Source organism: Chenopodium album, chromosome 22, assembly GCF_948465745.1.
Source record: "Chenopodium album chromosome 22, dcCheAlbu1.1, whole genome shotgun sequence".
NCBI classification, from domain to species: domain Eukaryota; kingdom Viridiplantae; phylum Streptophyta; class Magnoliopsida; order Caryophyllales; family Amaranthaceae; genus Chenopodium; species Chenopodium album.
The window spans coordinates 7,747,003-7,765,197 of record NC_137855.1 but is presented as its reverse complement, the minus strand read 5'-3'; the positions used below and the strand labels follow the sequence as shown (position 1 = coordinate 7,765,197).

General features: G+C 38.1%; 1 protein-coding gene across 1 annotated transcript; it reads right to left on the bottom strand.

Annotated features, from left to right (window-relative positions):
• Positions 1 to 1,790: 1,790 nt before the first annotated feature.
• On the bottom strand, positions 1,791 to 16,466 carry LOC145603436 (aminopeptidase P2-like). Its single transcript, XM_081659345.1, has 13 exons — positions 16,077 to 16,466; positions 9,833 to 9,958; positions 9,163 to 9,282; positions 8,621 to 8,896; positions 8,092 to 8,264; positions 7,330 to 7,563; positions 6,816 to 6,967; positions 5,401 to 5,591; positions 4,347 to 4,455; positions 4,062 to 4,216; positions 3,671 to 3,763; positions 2,189 to 2,269; positions 1,791 to 2,036 (listed from the first exon to the last, which is right to left on the bottom strand). The coding sequence occupies exons 1-13, from the start codon at positions 16,389 to 16,391 to the stop codon at positions 1,965 to 1,967; spliced, it is 2,097 nt and encodes a 698-aa protein (XP_081515471.1). The 5' UTR covers positions 16,392 to 16,466; the 3' UTR covers positions 1,791 to 1,964.
• Positions 16,467 to 18,195: the final 1,729 nt, after the last annotated feature.

The window sequence follows — 18,195 nt, the reverse complement described above, 5'->3', positions numbered from 1 at the left end:
AAGAAAAATAGTGCTTGCAAAATCTTTAGGAGTAATGTTTTGAGATTTTTTTTTTTATATATTTTTAAGAAATATTCAGTAGCTCACTTTTTCTTTTTCATGTTTTGTAAAACTTCAACCACGTATGTTTGCATAATCAACATGTGAATGAAATTATGAGGAACTGGTGAGAATACTACCAATAAAAAACACAATTAAATTTAGGAAAATTTCACATTTACTACCAGCGAAAGCACCACGTATCAGATTTACTACCTGTTTAAAAAAATATTTTATATTACTACCACCCAAATTCCCTAACTGTATATATTGCTACCATTGACTAACCCCGTTAATGTTTCTGTTTGAGGGGCCCACAAGAACGGCTGGTTGGGTGTAGCCACTGTTCAACCACCTTGTAGCCCACTCGTCCCCTCAACTGCCACCCCCTCCCCTTGCCGGCGCCGGCGCGACCCCACTCCCTCCCTTTCCCCCACCTACGCAGACAACCACCCCTCTCCTTTCCCGTTGTTGCTGCCCCGACCCCCACCCCGTACCGGAAACCACTCCCTCTCCCTTTCCCCCACCGAAAATTGCCCCCCTCCCTATTCCCCACACCGAAATCGACCCCCTCCCCTTCCCTTACCCTTTCGGCCATCCCTAATTCTAAACCACCATCCCCAAACCACCCTAAACGAGGGTTTCGATTTCGGTGGTTTGGGGCTGGTGGTTTATGATTTCGATTTCAATTTCGATCTCGAATTTTAGGGTTCAATTGGCTTGGGGCTGGTGGTCGGGAACAAGAAGGGGAAAGGGGTTCGTTGGCTGCGAAGGGGTGGGGGAAAGGTCGGGGCGCCGCCGATGAAGAACGTGGTGGAATTTCGCGGCGGAGGTGACGGAGCAGCAGGCGGGTGTGCACCGACCATGAGGTTAGGGGTGGTTGGAAGGAGGGGAAATGGAGGAGGTGGGGTTCGCCGGTTTCGGGGAAACAGATGGCCGCCAGCAGGGGGGGTGGCTGACGCCGGGAAGGGGAGGGGAGGTGTTTGAGATTTTTTTTTTTTTTTAAAAGTTTTTTTTATATTATTTAAATTATTTTTTAATGAAATATGGGGCCCACTTAACGGAACCTTAACGGATTCTGTTAAGTGGTAGCAATATATACCGTTAGGGAATTTGGGTGGTAGTAATATAAAATATTTTTTTAAACAGGTAGTAAATCTGATACGTGGTGCTTTCGCTGGTAGTAAATGTGAAATTTTCCTTAAATTTACCATCTCCACTTCGCATTACTCGCAACAAAGGGGTATTATTTGTGAGACATAAAATATTCTTTTTGTTACGAGTAAAGCGAAGCGAAGGTAATATAATGACACAAGGAAAAATTGTTTAACTTATTTTTGATCCATTTATGAACCTCGGTTTTTTTGTCAACTACTCCGTTGTACCTAGAATTGTAAAATATACACCTTAAGGCCCAGGTGTCAATTACTTCATTACTTCTTGTAGTTTCCCACCAAAAATATGCGCATGCTTTACAATCACAAGGTCTCAAATGCTTTTGCCATATTGTTTGGAAGTAGAAGCCTACTTCCAAACAAAAAAATCTAATGAGTCAAATCGAGTTGATTTTGGGTTATTCCGATTTGGTTCAAAGCAGATTCAGGTTTCTCTCAATGATTTCGGGTTGGGTTAGGGAGGCAGCCCTAAATTAGCATCGAAATGTCCAGCAATTTAAGATTGAAATCTGAATCTGGTTACACCCAATATTTGCATTAGAAATGTAAACAAAAATTGAAATGGATTTCAGCAAGTAAAATTAAACATGAATCATAACAAATAAATGGTGCAGAATTTTGTACAAGCACAGCATATATTATTGTCAACCGAAGTGCACAGCATATTGCATCCAGCATTATGTATAGACGAGTACATTTTTGTAAAAGCCGTGAGGCAAAATAAAACAACAAGCAGAAACAGCATCAGCTTCACTGTTTGACAAGAGGCCGTGTGTTATCCCAAAGCCATTGACGTTCTGGACCATCCAGCAATGGTGACACCTGCAGTATCAAAGACGATACAGTTCAAAAGTCAATTAGAATGACTAAGCTGGAGAAGTTGAGAAGTTTTTCCCCAAGGTTACATGCTTGGTACTGCAAGCAACAATTTTGTTTCCATTAAAAGTATCGTTCAATATGCATTAGTGCATTACCTTTTGCCAAACTTGGTCATGATAATCATTAAGCCAATCAACTTCAGCAGCAGATAGTAAGGATAAGTTGATCAATTTGCTCTGCACAATGCCATCACTAAACATTAGCTTCACATTATATTTTGCTAGAAATATTCAGAAAATATTTTTGATGCATTTGCCTTCCACATATGGATTTCTCTGTTGATTTAGTTTCTTGGAAGTTTAAATTGGTCTAATACTGGGAAGAGGATCAACATCCAATAGATCAAGGTACTCCCAAAAGCAAGAAGTAAAAAAAAAAAAAAAAAACAGGTGAAAAGGATTCTACAAATAAAAAGTGCATAAGGATTTTAATACTTCTCTCTTGCTTCTTTATTTCTCAATTCTTTGAACTTTTACTTCTTTAGAGACCATAGATGCAGCTCGAGAAGATTGAGATAGCTTAATGAAGTCCACTTTTTTAAGGAGAAGAGACAATTGACAAAAAAAATAAAATGTGTCATGAACCAACAAGATAAAATCTCGATTGTGAGCTTGATTAAGAATTATCAAATAAATAAGAAGAATTCAGAAATCTTTGATTAAGATTAAGCCAGAAGTTTTCTTACAAGTTACAATGGTAACTTTAGGCTACCACTCTCCAAATAGTGACTTGAGGTCACAACTCTCCTACGAATTAACTCACAATATGCCTGCCTACCCCTTTCTCATCTCTCCCTCTATCTATGTACATGGTTTCAATCCCTAGGATGATTATAGACCAAGCTTTTGTCTCATGTGCACACGTGGCAGCTCTCTCTCTATTTTCTTTATTATTAATAACTTTGATAACTATTAACAGAATATTACTAGTACAGCAGTACCCATAATGCCCCTCCTTAGGTCGGTTCATTATAAAATGCCAGTATGCCTTCTACTTTAAATATTTCATTAACCACCCACTTGACAATAACAATCAAAAAATGCTGAATACTGTCTGCAAATCAGTACTAGCATAGCTAAGAATCTCTGTTCTTGTACCAATAACAGGGGAAAATGAGAGGTCTCTACAAAACCGCATCGATTTGACTGGTATAGCTCTAAGGCCTCTAACTAGGGCTTAGCTCTTGTACCTGCTTTCAGATATTGGTTATATAGGAAATTAGATGTCCAGAGTGATTGTTGAAATAGTTTGAGAGAAAAAAATAGGACTATACTCTACCTACAACAACTACCTCATTGCCACAAACTACTTTCTATTTAACTTTCCCAAAACAGTACTTCAATAACCATAAAGAAAACTATTATACACCTTTAGTTAATCTAAAGACTCTAAACTCTTGAAACTATTTCACAAAATGTTATCAAACTGGAGAATAGCAGTACTATAGCCATTCAGCAGCCTGAATAACCAATGGCAAAATTCTAGTTTTGGGACATTAGATGATATGAAGATGTTGGCATCGGTGAATCGATACATGTTAACAATACTCATAATAAAAGAGCCCAAGATAGCAACACCTGAATAGGAACAAAAGTAAGCTTTTCAAATCCCAGATACGAAAGACCTCCAAAGCGGTTTGGTGTATCCATTTCTTTCACAAAAAGGAGGTTCTGCATGACAAAAGAAAGAATATCATTAGAGTCATTTCATGTCTGTTACATAGTCCAAGTAACTACAGAAGAGATTCTCATCAAACACCTCCTCTATTTATATTTAGTTCCAACGAAGTGCAATGGAACACAAGCCAAGGAGAGGAAGCTAGAAGGACAATTAAGAAATAAGCATATAAAAATAATGTAAACAATGTTTATACTAACATCAGAGAGAGCAATGCCAAGACAAGCCAGATACGGGAGCAAAAGAAACAATAATGCATAAAATGCAACTTTAACAAAGATAGAACAGGACCTCAATGCGTATACCAAATGCATGATCTTCATAATACCCAGGTTCATTGCTAACAATCATGCCTTTCTGCAAGGGTGTCAGGTTTCCAAATCGAAAACTAATACTTTGAGGGCCTTCATGAACATTTAATGCAGCTCCTACACCATGGCCAGTCCCTGAACATAAAAGGGTACTATCCTTTTAGCATAATAGTAAACTTGTCACCACAAGGATAGGGAAAAAAATACTAGCTTACAATCAGGAAAGACAGCCAGAGAATTAGAAGGTATATGTTATTGGAAGTACCATGGCGGTAATCAAGTCCAATTTTCCAAAGAGAAGAGCGCGCAAAGGAATCCAAAACAAAGCCAGGTGTATTTTCGGGGAATACCGCCTGATCAAGAGTTATATGACCCTGCAATGAAATTAATGACTAAACTCTTCAATGATTGCAGATTTAGTTTTAATTACCCATTAACAAAAGTAATGAAACATTGTATTTCATAAAATTGAAATTTGAGCATAAACAAGCTAAATCAAATGAATTTTTTTGTCTCAGGGAGCATTTGTTTTTCTATGGTATAACTAATTTCCTAATTGGTAGCCTCCAAGGCTCAAAGGAGAACAAGTAGAAAGCAATGACAACAAAACCACCTTTCAGTATGAACATATCATGTTATTATTCACATGCCAAATTTTCTCCTTTTGACTTTTGACACTTGGCTTCCTCCTTGGATGCTAGGTGTTTTTGCCTTTATTGAAAAATTAAGAAATACTCCATATAAGAGATAATTTTAGTTAAAGTTGTAACAATATGAAAATAAAATTAAAAAATGTGTAAATTATTTTGTTTATACAATTGTTTAACACTCTAAGTTTTTTCTCCAAAAACAACAATACTAATAAAAAATGAGAGCACCTATAATACAGACTAAAATAAAATCCCAATATGCTTATGAAGGCTCTTATTTAATTCCACTTTTCTTTCAGTCACATTGGTTTATTCCCTTGTTTTCAGTTGAGGTAATGGAATGGGCCCCAAATGGAACAGTTAGTTAACTTTAGAATATAGAAATTACTGTTGTCAACTTATGATACTAGTACATTATTCTTCCATTCCAATAAACTGGTGACCTTTACAATCAGGTAAGAGCAAAAGGGTTTCATATGTCACACTGCTTTAGTCAAGAGCCTGCATTTATCTTATCGTAAATGAATATTTAATACATATATCCTTTTTTTTTTTGGTGCAAGGGGACTAGGCAATGGCCGGCAAATAAGCATAACAAATATCTAGAGCAAGTACACATGTGTTAATTTCTCATAAAAGATGAATGGATTTGGAAGTCGTAATTAGCACCTGTAAAACACGAGTGAAGCACTCTTTTTCTCGAGAAGTAGGTTCACCAAAATGAACCGTCCTTGTTATGTCTGTTGTACCATCTATATATTGTGCTCCACTGTCAAGCAAGAAGAGTTTTTCAGGATCCACAATGCTGCAACTATCTGGTTCTGGTTTGTAATGAATTATTGCACCATTCGGACCAGAACCTGAAAGCCATTTTTTATGCATTTAGTAAGTGGAAAGAGCATTTTCATTAGCAGGATAGTTGAAAGAATATGAGATTGAGAAAAGGTAGCATTTATTAACACTACAACATTATAATAGTTAACAAAACATTTGATGAAATAATGCTTGTTCCTACAAATCTTTATTAAAACTTCCAAGAAACATAGAGTGAAGTATGGTAGATTAAATTTTCAGGGAGCCAAAGTATCAGAATTCAAGAGAATGTTTTATTTTACAAAATCAAACTTCCTTTTTTTTTTTGACAGTACAAAAATAAACTTCCTTAAGATCAAGTTGATGCATCAAATGGTAGAAATGGATAAGGTAACATGTCAACACCAGCAATTAAACAGAGTGTACTAATATTAATTTTAAAGTCTTATCCAAATGGTAACCTAGCAGCCTACATACATACAAAATGCAAAAATACACAAAACAGCGTTTTTTTTTTTTTTTTTCTTTGGGTTAAAGGTGGGGAAGAGAAGAGCCTGAGTCCACAATCCAAAGAAAGGAAGCACAAAAAATACAATTTCTCCAAAAAATAATGAAGTACCATCTAGATTACAAAACATAAAGAGAAAGAAGCGGGGCAACCCTTACATGAAGCACTTTATAAATATCATTTCCAGTATATCAACAAAAAGATCCAGTCATAGATATAAACAGGAAGCTGCTAAATCATGTTTTTGAACCAGGTTTGAAAGTTGGTCAAATACCCTTCTTGTCACTACAAATGAATTATAAAGCCTGTAGGACGAAATTATTTAAGCCAGAAGGAAGGAATCCTACAAGGTCATTCAAGCTTCTGTTCACTGCTTTGCCATATTGCCTGATATGTTAGTATGATCATAGACAGAACAATATTTTTAGAAGGATTACCACTTTTACATCAATTTCCAATGAATTACTAGGTTGAGCCACTGTGTAACTGTAGATTGTGCATGTTATGATAGAACAGTACTGTGTCTACTACCACTCCTTTTTTCTGTGTTTCCAGAAATTACTTTATTTCTCACCTAAAAAAACATGCATCAAAATGCTTAAAATATAGCAGTAAAATTCACAAGAATTAGAAATATATCACTCGTGAATTTGGAGGTTCTTCGCAATGACTTTATATATATATATATATATTCCCAACAGAGTTGTTTAAAAGCTATCTAAAAGGATAGAATTCAATAGTCAAAAGAGCAATTTAATAGTACCACTTATAGTATCAAAACTTGTATCCACAAAACCATCTTGCTTGGAACGAAACTCAAGAAGTTTGTCTGACACTTCCACCTCTGTCAATGTCACACCCTTGCTAATTTCAGCTTCCAGCCAGGACCAGAATTGTGCTACAGCAGCTGCATCCCTACAAAAAAAATATAATTGATTACTCATTTGTGCTCCCAGCGCATTATAAACTTTTGCACGAGGGATAGAAGAGGGAAAAATGCCAAAATGGATATGGAACATAATCTCTAACGGTGCATGTAAGCAAGAACCTGGATATTTAACTGCATGCACTTGAGAGTTGAGTGCAAAGAGCCTAAGAAACACTCTTTAAGCTCTCCCACTTCACCCCTCTTATAGAAAATGGCAGGATAAAAACAGACCAGAGTATGAAATGATTGTGCACACAACTACACATTTCCATGTACATGTGACATTGTGATGTGTATGCATTTGTATTCAAGCAACAAGGAGCATTGAAAGTCTAAAAAGTGAATATACCTTAAATGAGAATTGCGCATCCCTTCTATTTCAGCATGGTTTTTCAGTGCTTTTGCAAGGGAAATTGGGGAGCTCCTATACACAGCAGTGGCTCCATTAGAACCACCATTAGAGCTACCATATGACCTAGACTTAAATTCCTTTTTGTTATTGGAAGCTGACTTAAAGGTGTTGGCAATAGCAGCATTTACACTTGCTGTGTCAATTAGAAGATGAGCCCCTTCTAGTGCCAAACTGTAGAAGAAGAAACGAAACTCAAGACACCAATATAAAAATAGGTATGCAAAATCCAACAAAGATGTTATATCACAAATGTTTTCAAGGATGTCTAGCAAATGCTTGTAGATTTAAAATCTATGTTAAAATCCCAATTGGTTTGTCTCAATAGCTATCATATCACAAAAGGAAAATCAGAATCCAGCACACAATTAAGTTGACTTTATAGGTCAAAAACTTGGAAGCAAGTAAAGTAGTTCATAAGAAATATTAAGTTATACCCCCAAATTCAAATTAGAAGTATGTAGAAATAGTCTGATCTTTGTGAAAAATAAGTAGAAAAATCTACAACCCAAAAGAAACATGGGTATGCCTAGAACTAGAACTGCACCTATCTCCATTCTCCACAGATACAAACACAACAAGATGGAATACATAACATCTCGTGACAGTAGCTTCTTGATGACTCAGTTATTTTAAAAGGAGGATATATATATATATATATATATATATATATATATATATATGTAGTATATGCAATCTTACTTCTCAACTGCGCCCAAGATTGAATCATAAGGTCTCAACTCTACTCCAGCATTCTGCAAGTAACCCATCACCTCTGGTGTGATTTTACTATCGTCAATAAATAGCTTGGATTGATCAGTCTCCACAACCAAATATGCATACATAACAGGAGAATGAGGAATATCACTTCCTCTCTGCAAAACAAAAAAATACATATATTAAGCATCAAATGTGCTACTTCTTGGTTTTTTTTTTTTTAACTTTTTAGTTGCAACATTCTGAAATTCATGGCTGCTTATAAAGTACTTCGTATAAAGAGTTGATATTTTAAATATATATATTGAGACAAAGCTAACAAAATCCCATTGTTTCTCCCTTTAATTAGTCGAAGTAGAGCATGTGAATAGTGCATAAGTCAGATCTTTGCAAGTTAATAAATTGGAGGAAGTATATCTTATGTAGCTAGGCACCTACTCAACCCTGTACAAAGAATTACCACAATTTTTTATTTCCCAAAATATAGCAACTAGAGTAGGGTTGAGAACCTCACCAAATTAAGCAACCAAGCAATTTCGTCAAGCTTGGTAATCACCATAGCAGAACAACCATCATTTGCAAGCTGGGATCTCAACCAAGATAGCTTTGAAGAAACATCTTCTCCAGCATACTTTAATTCATGCAATCTCACAGGTTTTCTTGGAGGTTTTGGCCTTGAATCCTTCCAAATTTCATCTACAAGATTGGTCTTGGACAGAAGAACTAATTCATGGTTCTTTTTAGATATATCTTCTCTGAGTTCTTCAGCAGCATCAAACGAGAAGAGGAACTGTTCCCTTCACAGAACCAAGATGTAGTGTCATGAAAGACCAGTCTAATCAATATAATTGTTAACTATGATTTACAAATGGGAAGAGAAGTAAACAAAAGAGCACTTGCTAACCAAAAGGATTTCAACAACTCCAAAACCATAAGATTTTGTATGAAAAAAATGTCATATAACAATGAAACAAATAGTGCATGAATAAAAAGAAAAATTTGAGTTCCTCAACACAGAAAAGTCAGATACTGAACCAATCAAATCATTGGCCTTACAGGATCAATGCCAACTCTGGAGCCAGGTGTAAGCACGTCATTAAGCCACTCAGACATAGTGGGGACACCCATATTACCAGCACGCATGAGTATCCAATCAGAGCTCAGTTGCTTTTCAGCCTGATCATGACACAAAATGAAACAAAAGAGGGTTGGAATTGTGATATAAGACCAACTGATAATTCATTTGCATAGATCGAGAGTAAACTGACACAAGGCAACATCAAGAATTGCAGGTTACAAAGAACTGCAATAATAGAGTATGATAAAAGATTTTAATGTCTTATGTATAAATAGTGGTAGCAGCTAGTTCACATTGGTGCAACACCATCTAGATTTCTGAATTCCCAAAAAAAAAAAAAAAAAAAAATCCCTTCTCCCATTCCAATCCCCTGAGGTCCTTGACCGCAGCTTGTTTTTTAAAAAGGTTACATAAAAAAAGTGGCGCGGAAGAAATTGAGCAGTATGGCTTTTAGGGATGGTTGAGGACGTGGAAGCAAGGTAATGATTGCTTAGTAGTTAGTTGCTTACCCAGCCTTTTAAGCAGCAAATTAAGATTGATACAAACATGTTGTTCATTATGGCAATAGAAGAATCAAGAATTTAAAAGGGAGGGGAGGGAGATTCTAGGAATTATCATGAAAATGATGTAAACATTATATTCTCCTACCTGCAAAAAATACCGCCCATCTGTCCACAAAGCCGCTTTATCCTTTGTGACAACAGCAGTGCCAGCACTCCCAGTAAAGCCAGAAATATAGGCCCTCCGCATATAACACTCAGCAATAAATTCACTCTGCAAGCCAAAATCCAAGAATGTCAATTTAATACAAGCTTACTACTGTTGACACCAATGGCAGCATTAGTCCAGCTTTGCCCAAAAACACATGCAATACAAGATTGGCATTGTTAAGGCACTGCTACCCAAGTGTCTAGAGAGGCCTGGTAGTGGTGGGAGAGGCAATTTTTTATGAGGTGCACTTAAGCATAGTAGGTGCATCAATTTCAAGTCCACAACCTATTTACACAAGGAACTATAATTTTATTAAAGTGCGCCTCACTGCAAGCCTTGCACAAGTGCTCCACACCTAGTCTTTAGGAAATTTGGACCCATGTTGCCCCAGAGCACCATGAGCCTTTTCAAACAATGATATTATGATATACTTCCTCTGTTTTCTTTTATTAGTTGCATCACTTTTCTAATTACGGACTTTCACTCTTTTAGGCAATTTTTGGAGTAAAGAGAGATAGAGAGAAAAAATAAGGAGGGCCCATGTGATAGGAGAGAAATAGAGAGAATTTATTAATTAAAATGGAAAGTGATGCATCTAAGTTAAAACTTCCATTTTTAGAAAGTGATGCATCTATTAAAAACGGAGGAAGTAGTTGCTAATGAGAACCTTGACTAGGCAGCAAAAAATATTCTTATCTTCTTGAATCAACCAAACGGTGAAAAGCAGAGTATATTTAGGGTTTTAACATTTGGTATGAAGTCAATCAGTGTAAAGAAAATTCCGAATGAAGTTGCTTATTTGTTTTAGACTTTTTGATGGTTTAGCTTTGACCCTTCAATTCATATTGACTTGGCAACTGTTTTTAACAGCTGAATGCTGGATACATTTAATTTGGCCACAGCAAAATAACTCCAAATCAATCAATCAATCAAAGCCTTAATCCCAAAAGTGGGGTCGGCTAACATGAACCAAATTTGATTATTCCGTGTAGTCATCAACATAAATCTTTCTCCTCCATCCCTTACGATCCAAAACTTCATCCTCACGTAAATCCATGCACTTCATATCCTTCCTCACTCCTTCCAACCAAGTCATCTTTGGTCTCCCTCTTCCTCGTTTAATCCCTCCATGGTCCCACTCTTCCACTCTTCGCACCGGTGCACCCTCGGGTCTCCGTCTTACATGTCCAAACCAACGCAGACGATTTTCCCTTAATTTATCTACAATGCCCGCCACACCTACTTTCTTGCGAATAACCTCATTTCTGATTCTATCTCTTAAAGTGTTTCCACACATCCACCTTAACATGCGCATTTCCGTAACCTCCATCTTTTTAATATGCTCTTTCTTAGAAGCCCAACATTCTGTACCATAGAGCAACACTGGTCTTATGGCAGTCCTGTAGAATTTTCCCTTCAACTTTAAGGGAATGCTGCGGTCGCATAACACTCCCGTGGCCGCTCTCCATTTAAGCCACCCTGACTTAATCCTGTGGGTCACGTCTTGATCAATGTCACCATTCTTCTGGATGATCGACCCTAGGTACTTAAAACATTCACTCATGGTCAAATCCTTTCCATCCAAACTCACCACTTCATTGCTTGTCCCCCTCTGAGTGCCAAAACGACATACCAAATATTCAGTCTTACTCCGACTTAGCTTAAACCCTCTAGATTTCAACCTTTGCCTCCATTGCTCCAACTTGACATTAACCCCATCCTTAGTCTCATCCACCAAAACGATATCATCTGCGAACAGCATACACCATGGAACCTCATCTTGAATTGGTCTAGTTAATTCATCTAGAACCGTTGCAAAAAGAAAAGGGCTTAATGCAGACCCTTGATGCAATCCGGTTGTAATAGGGAAATCTTTTGTCAACCCTCCGCATGTCCTCACATTTGTTGACACATCCCGATACATATCCTTAACTAGGTCTACATACCTTCGTGGGATACCTTTCTTCAACATTGCCCACCAAAGTATCTCTCTTGGCACCTTGTCATATGCCTTCTCTAAATCAATAAAGACCATATGAAGATCTTTCTTCTTTACCCTATAAAACTCCATCATTTGTCTTATCAAATGGATTGCCTCCATAGTAGATCTCCCAGGCATAAAACCAAATTGGTTATCTGAAATGCTTGTGCATGCCCTCAACCTTTGTTCAATCACCCTTTCCCACAACTTCATAGTATGGCTCATAAGCTTAATTCCTCGATAGTTAGAACAATCTTGAGCGTCTCCTTTGTTTTTATAAACCGGGACCAAGGTGCTCTTCCTCCAATCTTGTGGGATCCTTGTAGCCGTCCATATCTTGTTGAAAAGGTTTGTTAACCAATCAATACCAATCTTACCCAAACACCTCCACACCTCTATCGGTACCCCATCAGGGCCAACCGCCTTCTTAGGTTTCATCTTCCTCAGTGCAATCTCCACCTCTACTCTCCTAATCCTTCGCACATACTCCATGTTGATTTCTTCATCACTCATAGAGGTATCTCCTATCACAACTCCATTACTTCCATTAAATAATTCATCGAAGTACCCCTTCCACCTGTCCTTGATGCCCTCCTCTTGCACTAGGACCATTTGGTTCTTATCTTTGACACACTTCACCATGCCAATATCCTTCCTTGCCTCTTGTCTTCTCTTTGCCATCTTATAAATGATCCTTTCTCCCTCCTTGGAATCAAGCTTTTCATAAACCTCCTGATATGCCTTTTCTTTTGCTTGGCGAACAGCTGCCTTTGCCTTACTCTTAGCCTCCTTATACGCTGCAAAGGTTTCATCACTCCTACATTTTCCTAAGGCTTGATAGCATTCCCTTTTTTGCTTAATTACTGCTTTCACCTCTTCATTCCACCACGAAGTATCTCTCTGTACCGAAGTTCTTCCCCTTACTTCCCCTAAGACCTCTTTGGCCACTCTTAGGAAACAGTTCTTCATTCGTAACCAAGTCATGTCCGGATCCACCTCTCCATCCCAATCCGCTTCTTCAATTACCTTTTCTGTAAAAACCTTAGCTTTTGCATCCCTTAGGGTCCACCATCTTATCCTTGGTTCTTCTTGTCTAACTTTTTTCTTCGCCTTCTCTTTCAGACGAATAGTCATTACCAATAGCCGGTGTTGGGTGACCACACTCTCCCCTGGGATAACCTTACAGTTTATGCAACTTTGTCTATCTATGCTCCTTGTGAGCAGGAAGTCTATTTGAGTTGCATTTGCTCCATTCCGAAAAGTTATCAAGTGTGAATCCCTCTTCTTAAACCAAGTATTAGCCAAAATTAAATCATATGATTGGGCAAAATCCATAATAGCTTCACCACCGGCGTCCCTCTGCCCATACCCAAAGCCTCCATGGACACTCTCATAGCCATCTCGGCTCGCCCCAACGTGCCCATTTAGATCCCCTCCAATATATAACTTCTCTGAGTGGTGGACACCCTGCACCACCTCGTCTAGGTCCTCCCAAAATTGTCGTTTCTCTTCTGCATCTAAACCCACTTGGGGAGCATAAGCACTGATAACATTCACAATCTCCTTGCCACATAGCAACTTCAGCCTTATCAACCTATCGTTCTTCCGATAGACCTCGATCACCTCTTTTGCCAACCTCTCATCGAGAACCACACCAACTCCGTTCCTAGCTCCACCATTCCTTGTTCTGTGGCTCGTTTCTTGCCCAACATACCATACCTTATACCCCAAAACCAAGCCTCGAGCTCCTTCTCCTGTCCATCTTGTCTCTTGGAGGCACATGATGTTCACGCGTCGTCTTTTCATTACTTCTACCAATTCTGCTGATTTTCCCGTAAGAGACCCCACATTCCAAGAACCAATCCGCAAACTAAATTCTTTTCTCCCACGCTCCCTCCTGATCCCAACTCCAAGCCCTTGATTATTTGACACCACAATTGGGCAATATGGCGCGTCGCTTCTGGGCGACGACCTAGCAACCCTTACATACTTATCACTGCACCCGGGTCTGGGAAGTGCAGCGCGTCGCTCAGTAGGGAACGCCCCAATGGCACGCCCTTGCTCATTTGACACCACACTCGGGCAATGTGGCGCGTCGCTTCTGGGCGACGACCTAGCAACCCTTGCATACTTATCACTACACCCGGGTCTAGGAAGTGCAGCGCGTCGCTGAGTAGGGAACGCCCCCACGAAAATATCTGTTTGGCTCATGTCATGGGATGTGACGAAGTTTTATACTGGCTGTCACTGGCCTACCGTAACCCTCCTCCTTTATCCAGGCTTGGGACTGGCAGCGGGAAACCCACTGGCGGAGTTAGCAAAATAAAAAGTAAAAGGACTTATTTTTATCATGTTTGGAGCAAAATAACTCCAAACATGATAAAAATAAGTCCTTTTACTTTTAACACTAGAATTAGAGAATTGTATATCAAAGAAAATGACTTCGTGGAAAGAAAAAAGTAGAAACTACAATCATTTAGTTATAAACTAGTGTGTGGCCCGGACGATAGGGGTGAGCAAACCGGGTACCCGGTCAAAATTTTAGGACCCGGACTTGGAATTGGTTGGAACCGGGTCCTAAAATTCGGAACCGGAATTGGAATTGGTTTAACCGGGTCCTAAATTTTAGGAATTGGAATTGGAATTGGAACCATCGGGTACCGGTTCCGGTTCCGGGTACCCACTTATGTATGTAATTGTTAAAATATAATACAAATTATAATTCTTATTTTAGTTAGTATCATACTATCATTATTAGTGTTTAATACTTATATTTATATACGCATTAAGCTATTTGTATTCATGTTAGGTATTAATAATACTTTTTTTATTGTACAAATTAGATACATTTAACATATTTTTATTACTTAAAATTTATTTAGTTTAGGATATATTGGGTAACCGGGTACCCAACCGGTTCCGGGTCCAAAAAGTTGAGAATTGGAATTGGTTATAACCGGGTCCTTAATTTATTACCCGGAATTGGAACCACCGGGTCCAATCTCGGTTCCGGACCCGCCGGTTCCTAACCAGTTCCGGTTCCAATTCCGGGTACCCGGAATTTTTGCTCACCCCTACCGGACGATGTCCCGGGTTGCTAGTTTGTGCTTGTTGATTTCGAGTTTAAGTCTGGCTATAAACATTTTTTAGTTGTCAAACTCAATCTTTACATACTTTGTAATGGAAACAAATAGTCTAATAAAACACCAATTAATTAACTTATCTAAATTAACTACGAAGTATAATTTTGTTGGATAAAAAGACACAATTAATAAATGGCTTAATGGTAAGACTTGTAACTTAAAACTTGTTAGTCTTGAGTTCAAGTCTTGTTATAAGCATTTTTTGAATGCAAACCTAATACATGTTGTGAAGGTGACATGTCATGTTTACAGTGACATGTGGCGCATATTGCTGACATGTCGAACTTAAGAAAGGTGACACGTGAAACATATTCTATTTTAGAAATGCTTTTTTATATCTAAGTATAGATTATCCTATAATATGCAATAAATGAATTTTTTTGGCAGTCTATACATCTATCATGATAACAACATTGAAATCATAAACATGGGATGCCAAGGATCATTTTAAACACCACTTCTTTTATAAGTTACCTCGCTCTCTTAAGTCTCTATCCCAAATTCCCAACTGCTTCATCATTTCTTTCCCTTTCCTTCCCTCAATCTTTTCCCAAAATCTATCATTTGCTTCTAATTCTAGATTCAACATGAAACAAAATCTATAGCACCTTGACAATAACTAATAAGTAATAACAAACCAATTGAAATGTTTCCTCTCACATTATTTACATCGTTTACATCACCAATTGAAAGAGATAGTGTTCCAAATATCCACATGACCACAAATGATTTGGTGTAGTGCCAATATGAAAGCTAATACTCATACTATCTACTTCATCATCACATTCCATTGAACCATTTAGCTTCAACATATAATTGACAAAACCGACGAAAACGATTACTAGCACGACAACCATTTCAATTGATTGAGCTGTCGAAACGAATTCTAATTGCATTGCATCAATACAATCACTACCTTAAATGTAATTTACATGCTCAAAACCCCCAAAATCTTACACTATAGCATCAGAAACAAATACCCAAAAGTAGAAGATACTCCAAACAACTATCAAATTCAAGAACAACATCGAAAATTGAGATGAAGAAATCGGGAAACCTGGTGAGCATCCTGAGAAGGGATGATATAAGCATCAATACCGACGCCAGGCTTAGAGAAAAGCTCGCGCAATGCTCGGAGCTTTTCGTCGTGATTAACACGCGCTTGCCGGAGTTTCCGGAGCTCCGACGAGGGTTTTGCGGAGAAAGTACTGCAACATTTGATGACGGAAATGGCGGCGCGATTTGGGGAAAAGGGGGATTTGAATTTGGGGAAGATTGTGGGAGAGGAGAGAGAAAGAAAGCGGAAGTAGTTAGGGCGAAAGTGAGAGGAATTGAAGGCAAGCTTTGCTGAGGAGAGAGATAGAGCTTCCATGGTTATGGAAGAATGAGTGAAGAAGGTGGAAGAGGGAGATAATTGGATTAATGGATTGGAAGCTACGAAGGGCAATGTTTTGTTGTATAGATTGAGCTTATGTTGTACTTCATGTGGTTCTATGGGTACGTCCAGCGTCTCGGGCTCTAGCTCGTGCACGACACGCGTTAACATAGGTAACATACGAGTAGTTGAACGAGAGTCAGCAAGCGTGTCATGTCATTATTGTTGTGTCCGTGTTGAAGTTAAACAAATTGGACTGTTAGTAGACTTCAACACTAAACCGATCCACTTAGTGAATGTGTCGTGTCGTGTTGACTCGGATAATTAATTGTGTCGTGTTGTCGTAAACCCTTGGCACTAACCTTCTTTCTCCAATGTCCTCATCGTTTCATACATCATAAAATTCCTTAAAACATTGGTTATTTTTCTTAACCGAGTTGATTCATGTTAGTTTCGTGTTGAAATTCTCAACACCAACCCGACATGTTTAATTATACGTGTAGTGTCGTGTTGACCCATTTAATTAAATTTGTCATGAACTCTTGACACTAACCTGAATTTTCCGTGTTCGATTCGTAACATGTCAGCTTTTGCCAGCTCTAACCTGAACGCTGAAACTAGCTATTACTCAAAGAAATTGATGGTTAATTATCTGTATTAATAAAAATACCCAATTGTATAGTAGTTATGGAAATATAGGATATATTTAAAAGTCACAAATGAATGAAAAGTGAAGAAAAAATGAAAAATATAGGGCGGATAAGTCACAAATACTATGATTTTCATATTTTAAAGACTAATGGCTTGAAAACAAAATCTAATCGTTTGAAATACGAAACAGTATAGCTGATTCGTTCCACAAGGTCAACATCATTCTCACGCATTCAAGTACTTGAGGTTAAGGGATTAGAGTCGCACAAGCTCTTCTCAATATTCAAGAAGTAAAACAACACATGATTTGTCTCACTTATGGTTTTAAAAACAAAATTGGTTAGGTTCTATTAATCATGGTTACCCTAATCCATCACTATATCAATACATCAACGCCAACCACAGTCAACTCATGTCAAACCCGATGGAGTTTATTGCTCCAAACCTATTTTTGATTTTTTTTATTCTGTTCAATAAAAGATATTTTGTCCAACATACTCTAGCCATAAAATATTACCCACCAAAATATATTTCCTATTTTAGCCCCCAAAATTATTCATTACAATTTTTGAGCATAAAACATCTCCATTCCCTATATTTGTCCCTGATTTTTCCCCCTTAATTGTGGTGTAGTTTATACGAAGTACATCTTAATTTTACCTATCTATATATATCTATTGAGAAGAAGCAATAAAAAACACTGAAAAAAATGATACTCCAATCCTTTCTACCTCACTATCTACTACTTCGTACATACTCCAATATCATACTACATACTTCTTTAAGACACTCGTACTCCTCTCTTTAGAGTGCTCTGAAGTTAAAGGAGGAGACGTTAGCCATTGAGTTGGATCCCGGAGTCCTGCCGCACGGTAGAGGGGGAATTCGGATTTAGGACAGTGGTACATCTCCCACGGCATTTGCCGCGTTTCCATATAAGTTGTTCCAATTTTAGCTTAATTCCTAACAAAACCCACCACCAAGGCACCAATAAGGGCAATAACCACATAGCCTAACACCAACACCCAACCCATCCATCACCAAGTGTCACGGTCCGGGAGTTTGGGCCCCGAAACGTGCGGCGCGCTCTAGCCTTTTTGCGGCAAGAACGCTAGCCTTGAGCGAAAGAGGGGCTTGTGAGCACAAAGCA

Bases quoted from the DNA above. Each gene is read 5' to 3' on its own strand.
- LOC145603436 (XM_081659345.1), bottom strand. From the start codon at position 16,391: ATGGAAGCTCTATCTCTCTCCTCAGCAAAGCTTGCCTTCAATTCCTCT. The intron at 6,968-7,329 runs GTATATTCACTT...TTTTTTTTGTAG, and splicing joins ATGCGCAATTCTCATTTAAG to GGATGCAGCTGCTGTAGCAC. The intron at 2,270-3,670 runs GTGTTGCTATCT...GGCATTGTGCAG, and splicing joins TTACTTTTGTTCCTATTCAG to AGCAAATTGATCAACTTATC.